We start from the raw sequence: 15038 nt of genomic DNA on the forward strand, positions 1-15038 counted from the left end.
GCCATGGACCTCTATCGCAGGGGCATCGCGGAGCTGGAGTCTGGCATCGCGGTGGAGTGTGTGGGGCGCGGGGAGGCGTACGAGAGGGCACAGAGGCTGCAGGAGAAGATGAAGACAAATTTACTGATGGCGAGGGAAAGACTGGATATGCTGGGTGAGGAAGAGGAAGAGGAGGAGTACTTAGGAGTGTTTGTGTGTGTTTGCTTGCTTGTTATTATGTAGTGTTTATTGGTGTTTTTATTATTATTATTAGTTATTGTTATTATTGGTGTAATTTCTCGTCTGTCCGTGGCTGTTTTCTTCTCAATATTCTCACTAACACCACCACAACCACAAGTATTTATTTATTTGTTTGTTTGTTTATTTATTTATTTTTTTTTTTTTTGCTGTATTTCACATCTTTATCTGCTTTTTTTTCGTTTTAAAATTTTTCACACGTTTCCTTCGTGTTTTCTTTAGCCATGGCATTGGAGGAAAATTTGAAAAAAAAACATGATTTTTTTTTTTAATCGGCATGATAAACTCTTTAATTATTTTAAGGCTGTAAAGATTATTTTATCATGGTATCTTTAATTATGAATAACCTTGAACCTTAAAACCCATAGCAATTATTTTTTGGGGTATTGGAACTTAAATTAACCAGATACTGAAGGAATATTTTAGTGGTTATTTATTCATTACATTTTATTTATCTATTTATTTATTTATGTATTTATTTTATTTATTTTTTAAGCCTCTATCTTCAGGTTAGGTTAGGTTAGAAGCAGAACACATTATTAATTCCTTCCTTTACTTTACTTACTGCACTTATTAATTATTACTATTACTTATTATTCCTATTACTTATTACTTTACATAAAATAAAAGTTCACTCATTACTTTGAAGACAGGAATATTTTGTGGCTGGTTAATTGTTAATCTTTACCTGAGAATTTGCCTGTTAATCATCTACCTGTTGATAATTTACCTATTGATTCACCTGTTGATTTACCTACTAATAGTTTCATAGTTTACCTATTAATGGTTTACCTTCTGATGAATTACATGTTATTTATTTACCTGTTAAGAGTTTAATTATCAGTGGTTTATATACTGTCAAAGGTACATCTGTCAGTGGTTCACCTGTTTGATGGTTTACCTGTCAATAGTTTACCTGTTTACATGCCTCTACACCTGTTATGTTCTGTCCAGTCTAATTTATCTTCCTTTCTTTTCCCTTGAGGTGCACAGGTGTATCACTAGAGGGGTAAATAAAAGCTCACTCCATAGATAGTTAGATTGATGGATAGATAAGTAAATAGATAGATTGTTTGCTTAATAATATGCCTATCTTCTTTTGTTTTTATTTATTTTTCATAAGCAATCAAGGGCCAAAAAATGGATAAAAAGACATTTATTTATTTATTTGTTTATTTATTTATATTTTTCATATAAAGATTTTGCAGTTCAAATTAAATATATTATAATTTTAGTTTTCTGTTGTATTTTTTTTTTTTTTGCTTATATTTATTACAGGCTTGTTTTTTATTTTTATTTTTTTACTTAATTTATTTTCTTAACATTTTTTTTAAATTAAAGTAGATAAGATTTAATATGTACCTGTTTCTAATGTTAGTTTCTGCATCATTTATTTTCCTGAGCCTCTTCAATTAAGATAAATTACATTACATAAGTTTTTCCTATTTTTTATTTTATTTTATTATATTTTATTTTTTAATACATGCATATTGGCATTTTATTGGATTCACACACACACACACACACACACACACACACACACACACACACACACACACACACACACACACACACACACACACACACAGCATTTAATATCTTTTTTATTGAGTAGAAAAGCATAAATGTTAGGATTTTTATATGTACTGTACTAGATTCATTATTGTTAGTGTGTTTTGAGTGTGTTAATGTGCTTTTAGTGTTAGGAAGTATGTGTCAGGAATGCATGGAGGTAGAAATGCATTAAGAATATATAGTTTATGTGCCAGGAATGTAGATGAATTTGGACTAGGAATAAATGGGGAAGATTTACTGTTTTAGGAATATGATAGAAAACTTGGATTAATTTTATGTATATTTGTTAGTTATAGAATGAGGTGTGTGTGTGTGTGTGTGTGTATGTGTGTGTGTGTATGTTCGCACATATACACTCCTACACACTGCACCCAAAGCACACATATAAACACACACATACACAATATCTACCTACTTACACACACACACATACATACATACATACATACATACATACATACATACAAGTGCACCTTACCTAGACCACCTGTGTGTACGTGTGTGCGCATGTGTCTGTTTTTAGAGTCCGTGGTCCATCTACATCGTCTGGAGTTGGACACCCCTCCCATCACCCTCACCTCCTTCACCCCCCCTGCCTCCCCCTCCTCTCGCAAAACCCACTCCCCCCGCCGGGCCATAGTGGGGACCCGGGGGGGGCTGCCGTCGGCCCCCACCCACCGGCCCCGCGCTAAGGTGGCCCCTCAGGTGATGGGGGAGGAGGTTGGGGGGCGCCTTGACCGACGGCACCAAGCTAAGCCTCTGGAAGGTAGATTGATGATTATAGTGGTGATGGTGGTGATGAAGGTGTGGCTAATCTCTCTGTCTGTCTGTCTGTCTGTCTGTCTGTCTATCTATCTTTGTTCTTCAATCTTCATTTTCTTTTTTCTTTTTTTTTTACTCTGCTTATTTCTGTTTTCCTCTCTCTTTTTCTCTTCTATTTGTGATTTTTTTTTTTCTGGCTGGCTGTCTCTTTTCTCTCTCTCTCTCTCTCTGTCTTTCCCTGTTTTATTATGTTTGTCCTTTTGTCCTCTCTCTCTCTCTCTCTCTCTCTCTCTCTCTCTCTCTCTCTCTCTCTCTCTCTCTCTCTCTCTCTCTCTCTCTCTCTCTCTCTCTCTCTCTCTCTCTCTCTCTCTCTCTCTCTCTCTCTCTCTCTCTCTCTCTCTCTCTCTCTCTCTCTCTCTCTCTCTCTCCTTCTCCCTACCACTACTACTACTACTACTACTACTACTACTACTACTACTACTACTACTTTTCTTCCTCCTCCTCTGCTCCTGGCTGGGTTAGGTGGCAAGCTGGCTGGCTGGCAGAGTTTGCACCTCTAACCATTTACTAACCAAGGAATGACAGCCGCGTGCAGCATCAGAGAGTGGCATTGCCGAGCCTCCTCTTACGTTTTCCGCTCACAGCATCCTTCCCACTCGTCTTGCAAGGTCGCGCACAGCATTAGCGCTTCTGCAAGGAATGAGAAAGGGTGTAGGGTGCCTGTAGCCTGGATTTATTTGTTTTGATCTCATTCTCTCATATAACCTAACCTCTTCACTGCTTCTGGTTTCTTTAGATCCATATTCAGAAATGCTTTGCTCTCTCATCACCACGACTGTTTTCAAAGGCCACAGAGATGACTAGCCAAGTTTTCAAGAGTGTTCCCTGTGTTGGTGCTATAGAAATCTTGTTAATCTGTGCTTTAGAACCATCAAAACACCATTAAAAAACTCATGTAATTGCAACTAGATCCTTTTTGAATGTAGTGGAAGTGCAATGCAGAAGTGTTTCATAATATGGGTCTTATTCTCTGCAAATAACATGATAATTTTAGGTGTACAGTCATTTTCTTTTGATTAATGAAAAGACTATCTGTTCTCTTTATTCTCCTCTTTTGTTACATTGCAAGGAGTTAATGTACAATACTGCAGGTGTTGACGAGTGATAAATAAATGATAGATGGTGTTAAGTGCTGTGGTGAGCAGTGAAGAGGTTAGTGAGTGGTGTTAGGGTGTTCTGCATGGCACCGAGATGATCTGCCGCACATCTTGCACTCTCACCGGCTGTGTCTGGCAGGGAGGCATCTGGTGTGATGGGTAATGAGTGATGAGTGCATGAGGCTCTTTAGTAATGTATTCATGAAGTCCCAAGTCTGTTATCCATATGTCATGAGTGAATGTGAATGTGTGAGGCAGGTTAATAATGTACTCATGAACTCTTAAGTCAGGTATTGATGTGTCATGAGTGATTATGAGGCAATATCATCACATACTCATGAATACCTTACTCTATTATTGATAAGTTATGAATGATAGTGCATGGGGCAATATCATCACATATGTACTCATGAACTAAGTCAACTATCGATAGATCATGAATAATAGTGAGTGCATGAGATTTTTTATGAAAGAGAGAGCTGGCCAAGAACAACAAAAAAGGCTTACTAAGGTGCCAGTCCCTAAAGAAAAAGGGTCAAAAAGATTACCCTAAGTTTGAGAAGTGTGTTGAAGGAGGGAGTGTTTCCTCATGCACTCCTGGACTCACTGACTGCTGGATCATGAGTCGGGTGAGTGCATGAGTCAGGCGACCTTGACAGGAGGCTGGGAAACTCTTACTAAACTCTTTACTAGTGGAAGCAAAAACACTGGAATTGTGTTGAGATAGTATCAATACACACATATCCTATATCACTCGTTAATATAATTTGCTGTGGTGTTAAGTTTGCCTTGACTTAATTTGTATGGTTTGATTAGTTTTGGTTCATGTCAGGTGTGGTTTGAAATAAGGAAATGGAGGTGGTTCAAAGTACATTTTGCATAGGTGTATTTTATTGAGAAAAGGAAGTAACATCAAGAACACAAGGCTGGAATATACATCACTAGCTTTTCTTGGAAGAGAGCAAGAGAGAGAGAGAGAGAGAGAGAGAGAGAGAGAGAGAGAGAGAGAGAGAGAGAGAGAGAGAGAGAGAGAATATCTTACTAAACATAACCAAGAAAATGCTACACATTACTCACACAAGAGAGAGAGAGAGAGAGAGAGAGAGAGAGAGAGAGAGAGAGAGAGAGAGAGAGAGAGAGAGAGAGAGAGAGAGAGAGATGCATGAGTAACCATATCCTGCCAGCTGAGTCACCTTGCATGATGACTGTCTTACCTGCTTACTCACCTGTGTTATTCACCTGTACTTTATTTCCCCACACCTTTTTTTCCCTTTCCTTTGTTTCCTTTCCCTGATTTCCTTTGTTTCCCTTTTTTTATGGATTTTTTGTGTGTATGATTGTTTTTTTATTTATTGTTATTTATTTTTTTTTATTTTTTGGGTTGATGAAAAATATATGTTGCTATATAAAGTTTTAATTAGTGTTTTTGTGTGTGCATTAGCATGTATATGTCAGTGTATGTGAGATTTACTTGTTTATGTATAAGTGATAATGCTAGATGTATGAAATAATTGGTATATTAAGAAAGTGTGTGTGTGTGTGTGTGTGTGTGTGTGATAATGAAAAATGTATTATTTCTCACTAATTTATTTTTTTCCTTCCATTTTTCATTTTTCCTACTCAAATCATTCACATCTCTCTTCTCATCTTTCTTTCTCTCTCTTCACTCCCTCCTATTTCTCTTTCCATCACTACCATCCTCTTCTCTACCCCTTTCTTTATCCCTTTCTCTGCCCCTCTCCCCACCAAACCCACCATTCCTCATGCATCTATCCTTACCATCCCCATCCAATCCTCTCTCCATCCCTATCATCTATTTTTCAATCACTACCATCCTTTCTGTACCTTTATGCTTTCTCTGTCCCTCCAACAACCCTTACCCATCCTTACCAACCACTCCTCATCTGCCCTGCATCCCTCACACACCAACACATAAACACACACAGACTCCAGAACCTACAAGAAGATTCCAACTACCCGCCGCATCAATGCTCTTAGTACTAAAAGCCATACGCTGCCTCGGAACATGGGCGCCACCACCAACAAGGGCGCCACAGTGGTCAAGGGCCGCGCTGGGGACTCCAAGCACCCCAGTACCCCACCAGCACTCAGACGTCAAGGCTCCACAGGCCAGGTTGGTTATGTTAGGTTTGGTTGTGTTCTGGTGGGATCTGTTTCATTTTTGTTTGTTTTTGGCATTGTTTTTTTCTCTCAGTGTAGGTTGTTGTTCTTGTTGTTGTTGTTCGTGCTGTTATTAGTTGTAGCAATTGTTGTTGTTGTAGCAGTAATAGTAGTAGTAGTTATTCTTCTTTGTTTTTATTCTTTTATTTTTGTTTTATTCATTAATTGTTACTATTCATGGATTGCTATCATTATTTTATTATTTTTTGTGATTGTTTTTTGTTTTTGTTTTGTTTTCTTTCAGTTTATTTTGTTCTTTTTCTGTCTTCTCCCAGATTTATTCTTGTTTATTTGTATGTTGTTGTTTTCTTCTACATTTTTATAATTCTTCATTCACTGCAGTTGAGTTTTTTTTATTATTATTATTTTTTATCATAAGGGATTTTCTTGTCATTTTCTTGTGCTTCTTTTCCTTAAATTTCATTTTTTTTTTGTCTGTATCTATTATTATTTGTTATTGGTTTTCCTTCACCTGTCATCCCGTCCTGCACTAAAAACAACTCTTCCTTCCCACAGAATGGCACCTCGTCCCCCAGCAGTTCCTCTCCCCTCAGACGCCGGGGCTCCGCTGGATCGGGGCTGGGGCAGAATGGTTCCAACGGCACTCCTAAGCACGTGCCGGGCCACCGCCGCTCTGCCTCAGCCTCCCTCAAGGGAGTGGACACTCGGCTAGCCCACAGCATCATGGATGAGATCATTGAGTCTTCGTCGCCGGTGTCCTGGGATGATATAGCAGGCCAAGAGGTATTGTTGGATTATTTTCTCTCTCTCTCTCTCTCTCTCTCTTTCTTTTTTTATGTAAGAGGGGCACCGACTGAGGGCAACAAAATTTATGCAAGAGTTAGACATGATTGAAGTCACAAGGGCTATCATATTTTAGTCAGGGAGATGTGGAAGGATTGGAAATTGCTGATGTCCTATAATCCTTCCTCTACTTCTTTTCTTCCACCTTTCTAATCCTTTTTTACTTCTTCTCTTCCTCTCTTCTAATCCTTCCTCTGTTACTTCTCTCTCCTAATTCTTCTAATTCTCTTCTTTCATTTTAATCCTCCCTCTGCTTCTCTCCTTCCCTTCTAATCCTTCCTCAACTTCTCTCCCTCCCTTCTAATCCTTCCTCTCCTTCTGTCCCTCTTGCAGATAGCTAAGAAGGCGCTGCAGGAGATTGTCATCCTGCCTGCACTGAGGCCAGAGCTCTTCACTGGCCTGCGTGCTCCTGCGAGGGGTCTGCTGCTCTTTGGGCCTCCTGGTAAGTCAGACAAACACAGATATGTTTCTTGTTATTATTTTTAGTTATTATGTAATATGGGTGCGGTTAAGGTCTGAATTTATCTCTCTTACTTATTTGTCCCTAATCCTCTTCTTGATCATTTTCTCTCACCACACACACACCTCATCCCTACATGTTTGTATCTAATCCTCCTCTCGGCCTCAGGCAACGGCAAAACTATGCTGGCCCGGGCAGTGGCTAGTGAGAGCTCTGCCACCTTCTTCAACATCAGCGCCTCAAGTCTCACCAGCAAGTATGTGGGTGAGGGGGAGAAGTTAGTCAAGGCACTCTTCTCTGTCGCCCGTGAGCTTCAGGTTGGTTCCTAATGTTGTACTGCTGTTTGTTTTGTTTGTTTGTTTGTGTTGTTTTGTCATGTGTTTATGTGGTTTGTGTCAAGGGAATTTCATGTGGGTTTTTGATGTTTTATTGTTGTTTGTTTTTGTTTGTTTGTGTGTTTTTTTGTGTGTGTTTTGTGTTGTGTTTTGTTATATGTTCATGTGCTTTATTCTGTCATCTGTTTTTCTCTTGTTCTTTATTATTTTCTATTCTATTTTCTTTTTCTTTTTTTTCTATGCTATTTTGTTTTGTTTTCCTTATTCTCCCTTCTTACTTTTTATTGTATATTTTCAATTTGTTTTCTTTTTTCTTTTTCTTTTCTTTTCTTTTCTTTCTCTTCTCTTGCCTTCTGTTCCCTTTTTTATTTTATTCTATTCTGTTCTACTTTCCATTTCTTTTTAGTTTATACTATATTTCTTTTTTCTTTAATTTTTTTTCTGTATTGTTCCATTTATCCTTTCTTTTTTTTCTACTGCATCAACCTGAACAATCTTCCCTCTCCACCAGCCTGCCATCATCTTCATTGATGAGATAGACTCCCTGCTGTGTGAGCGGCGGGAGGGGGAGCACGAGGCCTCACGCAGACTCAAGACGGAGTTTCTGGTTGAGTTTGATGGTCTGAAGTCTGAGGCCGAGGAGAAGATACTCATCATGGGAGCCACTAATCGGCCACAGGAGTTGGATGATGCTGCATTAAGGTACTGTGGTCTTGAATTGTTGAAGGAGATTGTGTGTGTGTTGTGAGTAAGGTTAGGTTAGGTTTGTTCCACAGTTCAGTGTACCATGCATTGTAGAGGTAATTTAACAGTGTAATACATCATTCTATCCCCAGATGATTCAGTAAATGTGTGTGTGTGTGTGTGTGTGTGTGTGTGTGTGTGTGTGTGTGTGTGTGTGTGTGTGTGTGTGTGTTAGGTTAAGTTTTGTTACACTAGGTTAGGTTAGGTTAGGTTACATAAAGTTTGATTAGGTTTGGTTAGGATAGGTTAAGTTAGGTTTACGTAAGTTAGGTTCAGGTTAGGTTTGGTTAGGTTAGGTTAGGTTAAATTGGGTCAGGTTCAGCTCTACAGTTCTTCACAGCTTCTTTGTGTTTTTTTATAACCCCTTTTCTTTAGGAAGTGGAAGCAAAGTGGGCCTCTTTTTTGTAAATTTTGATTGCCCCTGGCTGATAGTCCTCTTATATAAGGAAAAAAATAGATATATAGAAAAATAAAAATAGATATAAATAAATAAGTAAATGATTCTCTCCCCAGACGGTTCAGCAAGCGTGTGTACGTGTCGCTGCCCAACAAGACGACCCGCACTGTGCTGCTGAACAAACTGTTGTCCAAGCAGAAGTCTGAACTCAGCACCAAGGACCTCGACTCTTTGGCAACACTGACCGAGGGATACTCCGGCTCAGACCTGACTGCCCTGGCCAAGGATGCTGCCCTCGCCCCCATCAGAGGTATACACACACACACACACACACACACACAAACACACAGGAACAAAACAAACACAACACACACATATAGTGAAAAAGGGGGTAACAATAATGCAAAGGAGAATAAACGATTGATGATACACACACACACACACACACACACACACACACACACACACACACACACACACACACACACACACACACACACACACACACACACACACACACACACACAAATAATGAAAATGGACAACAATAATGCAGATAACTGAGAATAACAATAGAAAACAATACAAACAATAATTCCAATAACTTGAAACATCACAAACTCAACACACACAAATTCAACATAGTTCAAGACACCAGACCCAAGTGATGATGAAATGACAACACAAAAACAACCATAACAAACAATAATGCTAATAATTCAAGACACCAAACCTAAGTGGCAGCCTTGACACCAACCTCCCCTCACCCTGCCCTCCACCTCACCCCCACAGAGCTGCGGCCAGATGAGGTTGTGTCCTGTGATCCCTCGGAGGTCCGCGGCATCACGCTTTCGGATTTCAAAGAGTCCCTCAAGAAGATCCGTCGGTCGGTCCCACAAGCGTCCCTCGCCTCTTATGAAAAATGGAACGCAGACTATGGAGACATATCCTCGTAGACACACGCACAGTTGCACACCCACGTACCCACACACACACACGTACATGAACACACATAGTCATGGATAATACTAGAGTAATGTATATTCACTTCCATTTTGTTTAGTGTCTTCCTGCAGTGCTAAGTCCTGGTGTGCAAGGAATCTTTAGATTATCAGGTTTTGTAAGCAGATTATAACAAGATAAGTGGACTTGGGAATGAAGAAAATGCTAAACCAAAATGTTAAGTACTCGGGTGTGCTAAGAATCTATAAATCATCAGGTTTTGTGAGGAGATTATAAGCAGATCAATAGACTTAGGATTGAAGAAAGTGCTAAACCCATTGGAAGTGAGGACATGTTACTTGAGTGTCAGCTGTGACTACACCAACGCAAAGCCAAAGAATGTCACCAGCCAGTCATATGTTTTCTTTGTAGCTTCTGTCCACCTCTCAGTATGCATGGTGATCCACATACCCTCTCCACCTCTCCATGTGTGGATTTTCTTTGCCCTCACCTCCCTGTATGTTGTGGTGATAGCTTCCTCTCTCCACCTCTCCGTATCTTATGAAATGCTGTTTACTTTCTCTCTCCATCTCAGTATACGTGGTGATCCACATACCTGCTCCACCTTCCTTCATGTGTGGATTTTCTTTCCCAGTATGTTGTGGTGGTTTTAGTTTCCTCTCTCTACCTCTGTGTACCTTATGAAGTGCTGTTTACTCTCTCAACCTCTGTATAAATGGGTGGGTGTCTTTTATCTCTAAAATTTTCCATCTGGTGGTGTTTACATTCTCTCTCTCTCTCTCCACTTTGGACATGGCATTTGTCACTTTTATTAACTACACTCCTTGAGGCCTCATCTGTTTTCTGATCTTATAGTGATGCCATAGCAGGACTTGAGTTAGGCCAGGTTTACTACTCAGTACCTCTTGTGCAGTCTGGTTCTTCCTCCTTAGAGTTTGTGAAGGACTGAGCTACTCTACTTCTGATCTACTCTAGTGATTCTGTAACAGGACCCAAGTTTGGCCAGATCTCCTCGGTATCTCTTGTGCACTCTAGTTTCTCCAAAGAGTGTTTGATACTTTTTATTCCCTTCAGAAGAGTTAATTATCTCTTATCTCTATGACATTATTAATTTTGATCAAACTCCTTCCCTTTTATGAAAAGATTTTGTGGTAGAAGCTTCCTGAGATTAATTCCTCGGTACTGTCTTGCTTCTAGATGACGACGAATACTAGGAATCTTTCTTATACTAGACTCATTCTTAGGGTCTTGCTCTTGCAGGGGTCAGACATTGTAAACATATACTGAGAACTGTCCATTCCTTTTAGCTTCGGGATGAGACTGACCATGGCACACTCTCAACACAGGGCTTTGATGCCACACTGTCAGCACCTCTCTGACCTTCAAGGCTTCATAGGGATCTTAAGATTACAGAGAGGAGAAGATGAAGCCTGTAAATTTATTAGAAGAGAGCATTATGTCAGAGAGGAAGAGAAATGGAAGTTTTTGTATAAATGAAGCAAGAACAAGAGAAAGGGAAGAAAATATAGAGTCTTTAGGCTTAGTAGAAAAGGGTATTTTGTCAGAGAGAGAGAGAGAGAGAGAGAGAGAGAGAGAGAGAGAGAGAGAGAGAGAGAGAGAGAGAGAGAGAGAGAGAGAGAGAGAGAGAGAGAGAGAGAGAGAGAGAGAGAGAGAGAGAGAGAGAGAACCCCAAGAGTCGATGGAAAGAGCTCTAGTCACACCTATGGCTTGTAGTTTTAGTTCAGCATCCACGCGGTAGATGGCAGTTTTTACCGTGCTTTGGACTGGTGAATTACTTTGGTCCACACTACCCTGCTTCACACTGAGTCCTCACATTGGCCGACACAACCCCGCTTCTCTGCCTCACACGGAGTCCTCGCTTTGTACATTTTTCCTTTATTTATTCTTCACTGGTTCATACTGCTACTGATCTTCAATGTCAGTTCTTAACGTAAACTTTTTAGCCTCACGTAAATTGCTGACTTGTATTTATCTGTTGTTTTTTCTCCTAAATAACATTGAGTTTCTGTTTCCCACTTGCCTTTCTTGTCAGCTTTCAGTTTAATCTTTCTTTAGCATCATTGAACTTTCCTTGGGTTTTACCTTATACTACACTGAGTTTTAAGCTGTTTTCTGCTTTTCCTGCAACTTCCCTTCCCCACACTCATCAGTTTAAGCTTTTTTTTGCTCACCCTAATACCCAATACAAATTCAAACAAACAGACTTTTAGATGCGGCGTACAGTTTTTGACACTCTGAAAATGTCCTGCAACGTTTGTGATGGAAACAAACTGAAGACATTCTGTGATTTCCATGTACAGCGTCTTTTTCCATGTTATCTTTGTGTTTCTCTGCTGTGAAGGCATGTATGAAGTGATTGATGTCTTTGTGAAGTCACTGGAATGCAGATATGGCAGCTTGGTACCGAGTTAGCATCAAGAGGCATTACCAAGGTCACTGCTGCCCTTATAAGGTTAGCAAGAGGTCACAGTCATTGGTTTTAAGATGGTATACACAAGGATATGTTAGGTTAGGTCACTGTCATCTGTATCAGGTGTTAGCCAGTTAGAGAAGGTCTGGAGAGGTCACAGTCACAGCATCAGTGTTAGATTATCTCTGTGACACTCAATAAGGGCACTGTTTGTGTGTTGAGTCACTGAGAAACTGTCACAGCTGCAGTATCCCAATGTTAGTGTACCGGTGGAAATGTCCTGTCACAGCATCTGTTTAGTCTTTATTTATTGTTCCTGTATAGCAGACCATTATGAGTGTGTGTGTGTGTGTGTGTGTGTGTGTGTGTGTGTGTGTGTGTGTGTGTGTGTGTGTGCGCCATTAAAAAGGTCGTGGCAGTGTTCCTTTATTCTCTGATTTTTCAAAGTTTTATTTACCAATATGCAATCATTACTTGTCCCTGGAGATTATTAAGAGAATGTGTGTGTGTGTGTGTGTGTGTGTGTGTGTGTGTGTGTGTGTGTGTGTGTGTGTGTGTGTGTGTGTGTGTGTGTGTGTGTGTGTGAGTAGAGAGAGCAAAGAAAAATATGTTAGGGTGAGATTTGGGGTGTCATAGCCTGTAAAAAGGTGTTTAGAGGCTTAAAATTCTGTTTTATGGAGTGTTTTGGGTAGAGATGTGTTTGTATGTGTATGTATGTATGTGTGTGAAAGAGAAGGAATCCATCCATGCACACAGCCAAGCCATAGGATCCTGCCAGGTGCATTGGAGTCAGTAGGATCAAAGACTATGTTACAAACTCTGCGACGACTTGCAGCTCCTCACCGGGCGCCAACTCTCGCTCACTGGACACAACGACACAGCAACCGAGCTCAAAAGACACACGTTTGCCGCACCATGGGATTCGATTCCTTCCAGACAGCCACACCGTAGTCCCTGTCAATTAGTGGTCTGTGTAGTGTGTAGCGTAGCATCCCAGAGCTCATAGAAACACAGGTGTCAATGTTGCAGCTTTTGTATGCGTGTAAGAATTTTGTACCCTCAGAAATAATGTGTGATGTTTTATGTCTGCTATGCTCTCCCAGTGATGTTAGTTGCCATTGTTATTATTATTATTATTATTATTATTATTATTATTATTATTATTATTATTATTATTATTATTATTATTATTATCATTATTATTAACTCACTAATAACGACAGCCCTATATGACTAACCCCATGTTACTTTAAAAAAATAGCAGAATCAAGTGTGTTTCCAGCTATTCCAAATATGTTTTCAGTGTTCTTTCATAGTGTTCTGTGTTCTGTATGGCAGCAGTACCAGTGGCAGTAAATATATGAGGGTGTTGCTTCCACACACACCCACCAGATCACCCGTATCTCATGCCTCTGTGTGGCAGACGGCAGCACAGTGCAGTATACCATCTGGCTTCATGTGATTGTGGTGTCATGTGTTGGAGGGCTTGCTCAGACCAGTCACAGTCACTAAATTCGAGTTATAATCCGAGCACATTTTTCAGCGCAGGATGCCTCAGTTGTGCAGCTGTGGTGGGAAGTAATGTCACAGATCCCAGTATAATTCACCTGATAGCAGTGTGTAGGGTGACTGAAATGAACAGGGAAACATGATAGTGACCCGTGCATGAAAGTTACTGAAAATTGTGACTTTATTTCCCACCAGAGTATTAACTTTCCGCCATTCATTTTATGTCCCGTGTACTCAGAGTTCCTTTGGTGCTGTTATCTCTCATGATATTACTCTGCTTCATGCCTGTGATGTGTGTTTGGTTCAGCCATTTGGAGCACACTTAGGCAAGCCACTGAAAGCACATAGCGTAACATTGCACTGGCTTCACTAGTCCAGGAAGCCGGCCAGCTAGTCAGTGGGCAGCCAGGGTACACCACAGAACAGTACACTCACAGGATGTACAGGAAACAGTCCCTCCATTTCCCACATCTGCACCGCCTTGCCACGAATGAGTCTGCGGAAAACTACGTAGTGTTAAATTTTGTATCGCATTGTTGGTGAGGTTTAGGAAGCATTTGTAGCCCCATAGATTGTTCCTGAGAGGCGCTAGGGAGGAGTACAGATGGCTTGCATAGAGTAACACATTGCAAACGGTAGCTCTCAGATGACTCGCCTCCATGTATTGTCCAGTCCAGAGTATTTCGTAAGGTTTTTATGACACTGTTTAGCTTTCCTTTATACTTATCCTTATCTTTGTTGCTCCCACTCTTGTCTTCATCCTGTCAAGTCGCACAAGAGGTGTCTGGTTTGTATAAGACTAACATTTTTTATATCAATTTTCTATGATATTTAAGCTTTTATAATCTTGATTTTGTTTCCTGGATATTCACTGTTCAAGAGGTGTTTGTTCATGAAGGTTTAGTTAAGAAATGTGAAGTTGTTATGATCTTGATCTTGTTTCCTCGGATCCACAGCGTTCAAGAGGTGTTTGTCCATGAAGGTTTAGTTGAGTAACGTGAAGTGTTGGGAACAAGGACTCGTCTTAATAAGTCCAGAATAGTGGGAGTGTTTTGTTCTCTAAATGTGATGAAAACTGTACATTTAATTTGTGCTCTAACCATTTTGATAACTTTCATATATTTGTACACCAGTTGATTCTTATTTCTACCTTATTTCTGGGGGGGTTGCAGTCATTGAAAATATCCGTAACATGTACATTCTTTTGCTGTATGTGGTTGTGTTCTTATTTTGAATACTTTTACTTGTTCTATGGCTGAAGTTTTCATTGATTTTTTATTTTTTGTTTTATTTATTTTATTTTTTTCTTTTAAGTAATATTTGTGCTTGCCCCTCAAACTGATTCTTAACCATGATTCTCTATGCTCAGCTCATGGTTTGGTGTAAGTGTGTGTGTCATTTGTATTATTTGTATTATTTTGTGAAGTTTTAAGGATTTTATTTAACTTTTTTTTTTCTTGTGTACATTAAAGTCTATTTGTTA

The 15038-nt window shown here is 39.8% G+C and overlaps 1 protein-coding gene across 2 annotated transcripts in view; it reads left to right on the forward strand.

Moving 5' to 3' along the window:
* The window catches only part of LOC135093612 (spastin-like), a 36697-nt gene extending 21659 nt beyond the window's left edge, over nucleotides 1-15038 (forward strand). The window contains exons 2-10 of one of the 2 annotated variants that reach the window (XM_063993017.1): nucleotides 1-154; nucleotides 2336-2578; nucleotides 5678-5865; nucleotides 6429-6656; nucleotides 7050-7158; nucleotides 7345-7493; nucleotides 8023-8213; nucleotides 8769-8962; nucleotides 9445-15038. The exon at nucleotides 1-154 is cut by the window's left edge and continues 14 nt beyond it. In XM_063993017.1, the coding sequence (XP_063849087.1) occupies nucleotides 1-154; nucleotides 2336-2578; nucleotides 5678-5865; nucleotides 6429-6656; nucleotides 7050-7158; nucleotides 7345-7493; nucleotides 8023-8213; nucleotides 8769-8962; nucleotides 9445-9608 (1620 nt within the window). In that variant the 3' untranslated portion in view covers nucleotides 9609-15038. The remainder of the gene's footprint in view (nucleotides 155-2335; nucleotides 2579-5677; nucleotides 5866-6428; nucleotides 6657-7049; nucleotides 7159-7344; nucleotides 7494-8022; nucleotides 8214-8768; nucleotides 8963-9444) is intronic. The other variant, XM_063993018.1, reaches the window with a different exon arrangement.

This window comes from Scylla paramamosain, chromosome 43 (genome assembly GCF_035594125.1).
Source record: "Scylla paramamosain isolate STU-SP2022 chromosome 43, ASM3559412v1, whole genome shotgun sequence".
NCBI classification, from domain to species: Eukaryota; Metazoa; Arthropoda; class Malacostraca; order Decapoda; family Portunidae; genus Scylla; species Scylla paramamosain.